The 9,839-nt window shown below is 43.7% G+C and overlaps 1 protein-coding gene across 10 annotated transcripts in view; it reads right to left on the bottom strand.

Moving 5' to 3' along the window:
- The window catches only part of LOC121553368 (ankyrin-3), a 114,129-nt gene that overhangs the window by 18,153 nt on the left and 86,137 nt on the right, over positions 1–9,839 (bottom strand). For 6 of the 10 annotated variants that reach the window (XM_045211577.1, XM_041866421.2, XM_045211578.1 and 3 more), the window contains 11 exons: positions 9,182–9,214; positions 6,419–6,643; positions 6,136–6,290; positions 4,222–4,433; positions 3,739–3,946; positions 3,457–3,553; positions 2,613–2,841; positions 2,379–2,504; positions 1,499–1,621; positions 966–995; positions 40–121 (listed from right to left, as the gene is read on the bottom strand). In XM_045211577.1, the coding sequence (XP_045067512.1) occupies positions 40–121; positions 966–995; positions 1,499–1,621; positions 2,379–2,504; positions 2,613–2,841; positions 3,457–3,553; positions 3,739–3,946; positions 4,222–4,433; positions 6,136–6,290; positions 6,419–6,643; positions 9,182–9,214 (1,520 nt within the window). The remainder of the gene's footprint in view (positions 1–39; positions 122–965; positions 996–1,498; positions 1,622–2,378; positions 2,505–2,612; positions 2,842–3,456; positions 3,554–3,738; positions 3,947–4,221; positions 4,434–6,135; positions 6,291–6,418; positions 6,644–9,181; positions 9,215–9,839) is intronic. The other 4 variants (XM_045211580.1, XM_045211579.1, XM_045211582.1 and 1 more) reach the window with 2 other exon arrangements.

The following is a 9,839-nucleotide window of genomic DNA, read 5'->3' as shown; positions in this document are numbered from 1 at the left end:
TCAATTGAGGATTTATGAAAGTAAAAATGTTAAACTCACTCGCTGCAGGGTCGGTCAGATAGCTGTAGCGCTTACGCAAAGCTAAGGAGGCAAAGGTATGACGTCGGTCTGGTTTTTCAGTCTGCAACAACAAAAACAACAAAATATGTTTTAACATAAAATATAGATTGGATTTAAAGGCCAAAAAAGTATCTTCCTTTTTTCACACTACTGCCAGAATTTCTCCCATTTTGTGGTTTTGAAATAAAATCAAGATGATGCATTTAGATTTTTTGAAGTCCATGTTGTTGAGATAGTAGGCACTGCAGGTGATTGTGTTGTAAGTCACCTTCGGCTGATGACTAAAATATCCATGCTTTCCTCTGATTGGATAGTTTAAAGTGCATTTATCTATCTAATTTTGAAGAAACACATGCAATATGTGATTATTAGATTTGGAGAACTCCGTTGAGTTGTCCACAAGCTGACACTGAGAATGCAGCCGATCTCTAAAATAAATGATCTAAAGAGGAGGACTCACTCCATTAGTCATGGATGAATGTTCTTTCGAGATCATGAGACAATGTAAATGAAGGAAAACACTGAGCTATAGCTATGAAACATGAAACATTGTCGTCATCTTCTGTACTGTGTGTACAGTGGGATGGTGTTTTCTACTAGCCTACCTATTCAACTCATATGGAAAATAAGATGGGGTGTGGTACACAAATTGCTCCACGTGGCTTGGGATGAAGACAATAATAATGAAACCCGTTGAATTGAACTGTCATTCATGCATTACACAAAGTCAGTTGACTTCTAAGCAATGATATAGATTCATATCTGCTGCAAAAGCCTCTATATATCATCAATCAAAAAACGATAATCACCACACATTCATATACACTATCGATGCTAGCGTTCACAATAATAAAGGAACGGAAAAACCACAAAGCAGTCCGTGTGATGAACAATCATGTATTTACCTCATCATCAGGATCAGACTCCATCATGTCCTGTTTGTTCCCAAGATGCATTGCAGAGAAGGGGAAAGATGACACAATGACAGCGGGTGGTTTATAATGGGTGTGGTTGGAAATAAACATCGGAAAATGAAAATGGAGCAGCTGAGGGCAGCAAACCATATGGGCTTAGAAAAAGCCATATAATTAAATAGTCCACAGCCCACCAAAGACCCAGAAAAGAAGCAAAAAGTAATGTAATTCAGAGTTTTTGAACACCACATAAAGAAATGCCACCATAATGTAGGCATATTACTCTGCCACACTTTGAGCCAGGCAAATGAGTAACATAATGTGTATGACTGGATGTGTGTTTTTGTGGGGGAATATAATTGGCATTGGCAATAAAAGACACAAGCAGCAGGCATTCTAACCAAACGGAGGTCAACATCTCCACTCTGGTATCACTGCTGTTACTGTACTCGGTTATTTCAATTCATTTACATGAGGATGACATGATATGGCCCAGAGAATATATAATTCAAATATCCACCTACCTTCTTATGAGTTGGCAGTGTGATATTCAAATTGCATATGGCAGTCTGTGGAAGACCTTTAGAGGTTTTCGGCTCTTTCAAGAATGAGAGTCGACCGCATGGTTCTTGGCCCATGTCTCTGACCTAAGGAGCAACAACACATGTCCAATAAAAACATTAATCGATTTCTATACAAGATATACAATAGAGTAGATCAGGGCTATTCAATTCCGGTCCTGGAGAGCCGAAACACTTCTGGTTTTTGTTTCTACCTGGTAGTTAATTGCACTCATGTGGTGTCCCAGGTCTGAAGTAGTCCCTGATTAGAAGGAGAGGATTAAAACCTGAAGTGTTTCGGCCCTCCAGGACCCACATTGAACAGCCCTAGAGTAGACTGACATTATTTTTTTTGGTGCTTAAAAAAGTAATACGTGTCAAAAATTGAAATTAGCATTAGAGCTTACAACATGTCAGCATGTTTGAAATGAGCATTAGAGCTTACAACATGTCAGCATGTTTGAAATGAGCATTAGAGCTTACAACATGTCAGCATGTTTGAAATGAGCATTAGAGCTTACAACATGTCAGCATGTTTGAAATGAGCATTAGAGCTTACAACATGTCAGCATGTTTGAAATGAGCATTAGAGCTTACAACATGTCAGCATGTTTGAAATGAGCATTAGAGCTTACAACATGTCAGCATGTTTGAAATGAGCATTAGAGCTTACAACATGTCAGCATGTTTGAAATGAGCATTAGAGCTTACATGTCAGCATGTTTGAAATGAGCATTAGAGCTTACATGTCAGCATGTTTGAAGGACGATCAAACTCTGGCATACCTCTATAATAGAAGTGTGACCTTATTACATATAAGAGGAGGATGAAAACGTGACACTACCTTCACATTGAATGGAAGCCGGTTCTCTTTGAAAGAGAAGAAGTTGAAGATCAGCTGCTGCCCACTCTTGGTAAGAGGAGATAAGTTGCCATAGCAATCCACATGTATAGGCTTGCCCTCCAAGACCTGTAAAATCATTGTCATGTCAATTCAGATAAACCATGTATCTGTGACCTGTGTCAACATATTTTGTGTGTGTGTGCGGACAAGTGTGTTGGTGCAAGTCAGACCCACCTCGATGTCTTTGCTTCTGGCCACTTCTTCGAAGTTCTCCTGTTGTTCCAGAGTCTTGTCCACCTTGTCGTCCGTCATGCAGAAGCAGCGGAGGCGTGACTCAACAGGATCGTTCATCTTGGCAAACACCACAAACTTGGCCAGGTATGGCACACAGATCAGCTCCCGGTATAGCTGAGAGGCCAGAACGACCGTCTCAGGAATCTGGTGACAGTCTGCAAGCCAGAACCTGGAGGTAAGGAAGAAACAGAGGGGATAAGTAATGCTTAATATGGATGTTGAAGCCAACCAGTGTCTTTTTGGCAAGAGCTTGGTTGATGGGGCCATAAACATTATAATGCATACAAAAGCTTCGCAAAGCTTTGATGATAACCACTGACCTAAATCCACGGACTTGCCAATGAGTGGGTGGCTACACTTTCAATACAAATGCCGTATTATAGCTTACTCTTGGAGTAAGAAGAATTGGTTCTTACTACATTAAATGACATGTATTGTTTGGATGGGTGATAGTATATAGCTCTGAGCTGAAACGTTCACCTCCATACTATGCTCTAAAATATCTTCACCAGCTCGCACAAAAATAGTTGATTCATATTTCAAATCGCCATGTTAATCAAATCAGAGGATATTCTGCAGCCTAGCAACCCTCCCAATGAAGGTCTAAGGTCTAAATCATATCAGCTTGGTCTCACATTGAAAAGTGCTGAGGCATATGACTAAAATAATCTACTGACTAAAGCCAAGCAGTGCTCTCTGGTAATATCAGGCTCTAGTCCGGGTAGCAAATAGTCCTGGGTAGCGTGTTAACTGGTTGGGAGCATGTGAGAAAGCATGGCCTTACCTGGCCGACACGTTTGTGGTGAAGGAAACACAGTCTGTGACGAAGGACAGCGGAGTGGTCCCTGTAATGTCCTCCCACTGGGCAGGAGATGTTCCACCTGGTTGGAAAACCACGAGAAAAGACAAATCCCCATCCCTGGTTAGCCTCATTTCCACCTACTGCAAACCCTGTCCTCCCATCCTGTCTCCAAGTAGGAGTGAACCTTGTTATCATTGAAGGTCTGAACCAATTTCAATGGAGGTATGTTCTCAGCCACAGAGGTTGTTCAAAACATGGACTTGCCTGTGATGCTGCAGAGGAGGCGCAGGCAGGGGGTGGAGTCCCCCCTGGGTCCACTGGGGTGGCCCTCTGCCGATCGGGGCGGGACAGGGATCGTCATGGTAATGGGCTTGTGGAACTTCCTCCTCCTGGGCTCCACGGTAACGATAGGGCTGAAGGTGGCCCTGTTGCCGAGGAGATTCCTCACCATGTCATCTGGGACTGGCTGAGCCTGAAGGGAGGGGGGGAAGGGGGAATGAAAGAGGTGAATCAATGCTCTCTCATTTGTTCAAATTAGCAAAATACATGTAGTACTGAGAAAAGCCATTATCTTTTACAAGAATGTCATGCAAAAAAATCTCAATAGAATGAAAGTAGCCAACTCATCATGAATCAAAACCATGCTCTTAGCCAAAACTTTGGAAAATAAGGTCAAAGCTTAACACAAAACAGAGACTAATTGAGTTCCTAAAGAGTACAGCTAACTGATTGACTTTGTGTTCAGACCTGCAGGCCAACGCGTATCTTCTTGGTGAGCGCCCCCTGTGGGAACGAGGCCTGGACCATGGGCACGGTCAGGCTGGTCAGAGTCCCGCCCTCTGGACCCATGTGGTTACTCTCCTGCTTGATTCTGGACACCACAGCAAAGTACTGGGGGAAGTCCCTGGTGATAATCCGACAGATCCGCTTCTTCTCCAGGTCAGCATTGCTGTCCAGTTCTGTTGGAGAACACATTAACAAACATAGATGGATGAAGGATATTCAATATGTTACAGTGAGGGAAAAAAGTATTTGATCCCCTGCTGATTTTGTACGTTTGTCCACTGACAAAGAAATGATCAGTCTATAATTTTAATGGTAGGTTTATTTGAACAGCGAGAGACAGAATAACAACAAAATAATCCAGAAAAACACATGTCAAAAATGTTATAAATTGATTTGCATTTTAATGAGGGAAATAAGTATTTGACCCCCTCTCAATCAGAAAGATTTCTGGCTCCCAGGTGTCTTTTATACAGGTAACGAGCTGAGATTAGGAGCACAATCTTAAAGGGAGTGCTCCTAATCTCAGCTTGTTACCTGTATAAAAGACACCTGTCCACAGAAGCAATCAATCAATCAGATTCCAAACTCTCCACCATGGCCTAGACCAAAGAGCTCTCCAAGGATGTCAGGGACAAGATTGTAGACCTACACAAGGCTGGAATGGGCTACAAGACCATCGCCAAGCAGCTTGGTGAGAAGGTGACAACAGTTGGTGCGATTATTCGCAAATGGAAGAAACACAAAATAACTGTCAATCTCCCTCGGCCTGGGGCTCCATGCAAGATCTCACCTCGTGAGGAATCAGCCCAGAACTACACGGGAGGATCTTGTCAATGATCTCAAGGCAGCTGGGACCATAGTCACCAAGAAAACAATTGGTAACACACTACGCCGTGAAGGACTGAAATCCTGCAGCGCCCGCAAGGTCCCCCTGCTCAAGAAGCACATATACAGGCCCGTCTGAAGTTTGCCAATGAACATCTGAATGATTCAGAGGAGAACTGGGTGAAAGTGTTGTGGTCAGATGAGACCAAAATGGAGCTCTTTGGCATCAACTCAACTAGCCGTGTTTGGAGGAGGAGCAATGCTGCCTATGACCCCAAGAACACCATCCCCACCGTCAAACGTGGAGGTGGAAACATTATGCTTTGAGGGTGTTTTTCTGCTAAGGGGACTGGACAACTTCACCGCATCAAAGGGACGATGGACAGGGCCATGTACTGTCAAATATTGGGTGAGAACCTCCTTCCCTCAGCAAGGGCATTGAAAATGGGTCGTGGATGGGTATTCCAGCATGACAATGACCCAAAACACACGGCCAAGGCAACAAAGGAGTGGCTCAAGAAGAAGCACATTAAGGTCCTGGAGTGGCCTAGCCAGTCTCCAGACCTTAATCCCAATGAAGATCTGTGGAGGGAGCTGAAGGTTCGAGTTGCCAAACGTCAGCCTCGAAACCTTAATGACTTGGAGAAGATCTGCAAAGAGGAGTGGGACAAAATCCCTCCTGAGATGTGTGCAAACCTGGTGGCCAACTACAAGAAACGTCTGACCTCTGTGATTGCCAACAAGGGTTTTGCCACCAAGTACTAAGTCATGTTTTGCAGATGGGTTAAATACTTATTTCCCTCATTAAAATGCAAATCAATTTATAACATTTTTGACATGCGTTTTTCTGGATATTTTTTGTTGTTATTCTGTCTCTCACTGTTCAAATAAACCTACCATTAAAATTATAGACTGATCATGTCTTTGTCAGTGGGCAAACGTACAAAATCAGCAAGGGATCAAATACTTTTTTCCCTCACTGTATGTATGATTGGATGTGTCAGAGAGGTATTCAATTACATTAGCAATGTTGACCTGTGTGTAACGTACCTTCGTCCATCCCGTTGAGAATGTCTGTGATGTCACTTGGATGGCAGTCGTACTGGTGTTCCTTCCATGTGTCACCGTTGTCGCTCCTGAGCACGATCAGCTCCCTCTCCTTTCCCCTCATGGAGCCGAAATGAGGAATCTCCACGATCACAGGTCTAGAATGGAGCAGAGCACCCAGAGCTAGTTCAGTGCCCCCTTAGAGCCAAAATGGTGGATCTTCACATTCAAAGAGCAAAAATGAAATAGAGGTCCGTGGCTTCGAGAAGGGAAAGGAAAAACCTACCCCAGAAACTGGGCTCCTGCGGGGCCGACCTCCACCAGCCGGCTGACTAGGCCCTCTCCCTCCACCATGGGCGGGGGGTAGGCCAGCTTGTGCCTCTTGGCCAGGCGGCAGGTAATGCGGGTAGGAGCCGTGCACTTCCGGGGCGGGATGATGATACGCATGCCATTGCTTCGACTTCCTCTCATGGAACCCCCACGGGCATCCACCATGAAGCTGACCAGGAATCTGCCGGCACAGAAAACAAATATTAGACCAGGAAGGGGGAAGTGGGAAAAGAGAGAGAGAGGCCATAACCACTGACACGTGAGACGGACGAATCCCATGCTGTGACCACCTTACACCCAAACACTCCGAAAAGAGAGAGAGAGTAGAAAGAAAATACTAGAGCGAAATAGAGACAGAGAGAGGATATGGTGCTTCGAATTCTCAAACTTGGCAGGTCTCACCTCTGACACTTAACAATGTCTTAAAATAACCTGTAAGACACTGAATCTGTAAAGAACTAAGAGGTGCTGTAATAGATGGTAAAGGTGAGTTTCCTGCCAAGATCAATCGCTCTGAAGCAATGATTAGTGACTGATATTAACACACCTTCACAAATGTTTCACCCCGAGTAGAAACTAAATTAATTCACAAATGAAAGAATGTGTTTAATGCGTGACGTGTTACATTCTACTAAATAAATGCAGTTTGGGCATCCCATGAATTGTGGAAACTGGCACCAGTAGTAGTAAGCTATTAGTAGAGCAAACAAGGGAATGTTAAATTGAAATGCCTCACATAGTATGCCAGCTGTTAAGGTGCAATAAAGCCATAAAACCTTACCTAAGATAAAGGCACAATAATAAAGATACCCTACATGGCTGATCTGGCTGAGTTGTTACAGGAATAGTCTCTAACCTAATACCATACACAATGTTATGTACAGTACAGTGGTGTATTTCACTGTCCACATACAGTGCCTTCGGAAAGTATTCAGACCTCTTGACCTTTTCCACATTGTCACGTTACAGCCTTATTATAAAATTGATTTTTTTTTTATCCTCAGCAATCTACACACAATACCCTATAATGACAAAGCGAAAATAGGTTTTTAGAAATTCTTGCACATGTATTAAAAATAAAAAAACAGAAATACCTTATTTACATAAGTATTCTGACCCTTTGCTATGAGACTCGAAATTGAGCTCAGGTGCATCCCGTTTCCATTGATCATCCTTGAGATGTTTCTACAACTTGATTGGAGTCCACCTGTGGTAATTTCAATAGATTGGACATGATTTGGAAAGGCACACACCTGTTTATATAAGGTCCCACAGTTGACAGTGCATGTCAGAGCAAAAACCAAGCCATGAGGTCGAAGGAATTGTCCGTAGAGCTCCGAGACAGGATTGTGTTGAGGAACAGAGCTGGGGAAGGGTACCAAAAAACTTCTGCAGCATTGAAGGTCCCCAAGAACACAGTGGCCTCCATCATTCTTAAATGGAAGAAGTTTGGAACCACCAAGACTTTTCCTAGAGCTGGCCGCCCGGCCAAACTGAGCAATCAGGGGAGAAGGGCCTTGGTCAGGGAGGTGACCAAGAACCCTATGGTCACTCTGACTGAGCTCCAGAGTTCCTCTATGGAGATGAGTGAACCTTCCAGAAGGACAACCATCTCTGCAGCACTCCACCAATCAGGCCTTCATGGTAGTGGCCAGACGGAAGCCACTCCTCAGTAAAAGGCACATGACAGCCCGCTTGGAGATGGCCAAAAGGCACCTAAAGACTCTCAGACCTTGAGAAACAAGATTCTCTGGTCTAATGAAACCAAGATTGAACTCTTTGGCCTGAATGCCAAGCGTCACGTCTGGAGGAAACCTAGCACCATCCCTACTGTGAAGCATGGTGGTGGCAGTATCATGCTATGAGGATGTTTTTCAGCGGCATGAACTGGGATACTAGTCAGGATCGAGGCAAAGATGAACGGAGCAAAGTACAGAGAGATCCTTGATGAAAACCTGCTCCAGAGCGCTCAGGACCTCAGACTGGAGCGAAGGTTCACCTTCCAACAGGACAACGACCCTAAGCACACAGCCAAGACAATGCAGGAGTGGCTTCGGGACAAGTCTCTGAATGTCCAGAGCCCGGACTTGAACCCGATCGAACATCTCTGGAGAGACCTGAAAATAGCTGTGCAGCGACGCTCCCCATCCAACCTGACAGAGTTTGAGAGGATCTGCAGAGAAGAATGGGAGAAACTCCCCAAATACAGGTGTGCCAAGGTTGTAGCGTCATACCCAAGAAGACTTGAGGCTGTAATCGCTGCCAAAGATGCTTGAACAAAGTACTGAGTAAAGGGTCCGAATACTTCTTTTTTTTACTAATACTTCTAAAAACCTGTTTTTGCTTTGCCATTATGGGGTATTGTGTGTAGATTGATGAGGATAAAAAAAGCCTTATTTTAGAATAACGTAACAAAATGTGGAAAAAGTCAAGGGGTCTGAATACTTTCCGAATGCACAGTAGTACTGTATGTTTGCCTAAGCTTGGCATCGTCTATGTGTTCACTCTGCAGGCCTGCTCATAGATTTTCGAGGGGCTTTATCCATATATGCACTGTCAGATGGCACCTTAGTGAGAAAATCCAAAAACACATCACTAGTACTACAGCTACACAGTGCAGATGAGAGACCAGACCGCACAGATGACATGAGCACAGAGAGGAAAGAGGAAGTAGTGGAAACTGTGACATCATGGTGACATCACCAGACACAATCATCACCTGGAGTCATACTGAGGGAGCGGGGAGGACAAGCTGCAAAATAAAGACCAAAACAATGCAGGAGGCAAAAAACGAGATTTAGTAATACAGCACAATCCATTTAGTTTTTCAGGGTCTGATGCATTTCGTCATGTAAGTCAGAGGAAAGGATAAAAATAAAAGAGAAATTGAAAAATGGAGGGCATTGAAAGGGGCAGAAATGAATGAACGGTTGTGGCATAACAGATAACAGAAAAAGGATTGTATAACAAAAAGGACAAGACAGATTCCTGCACATACACTTCATAATATGCACGTCTAAGCAAACACTGCAGGGTTCATTTGAAAGACCAAAGTTCACTTTTACAACAGCTTGTTTTCAAATTCTAGCAACCAGAAGGGTAGACATCTTATCACTCAACCCCAGTACATGAGCCCTGACAAAACACCAAATACTGTATCTTCCATCTGTACTGAGCCCAGGTCAGGACATTGGACTGTCAAGTACATTTCCAATAAGACTAAATCATGTAGTCCACAGTGCAAGTCCATTATGTATGTGAGGGCGACTTCCCTCAAAGTATTCATCACTGAGGCTCAGCAAATTAAAATTTCACAACAGACTGCAGAAAGGAAAACCTCATAACAGTATTTCACTGCAGACAACTGCTAGCTGGGT

Source organism: Coregonus clupeaformis, chromosome 37 (genome assembly GCF_020615455.1).
Source record: "Coregonus clupeaformis isolate EN_2021a chromosome 37, ASM2061545v1, whole genome shotgun sequence".
Lineage (NCBI taxonomy): Eukaryota > Metazoa > Chordata > Actinopteri > Salmoniformes > Salmonidae > Coregonus > Coregonus clupeaformis.
This window is presented reverse-complemented; position numbering and strand designations above follow the sequence as displayed.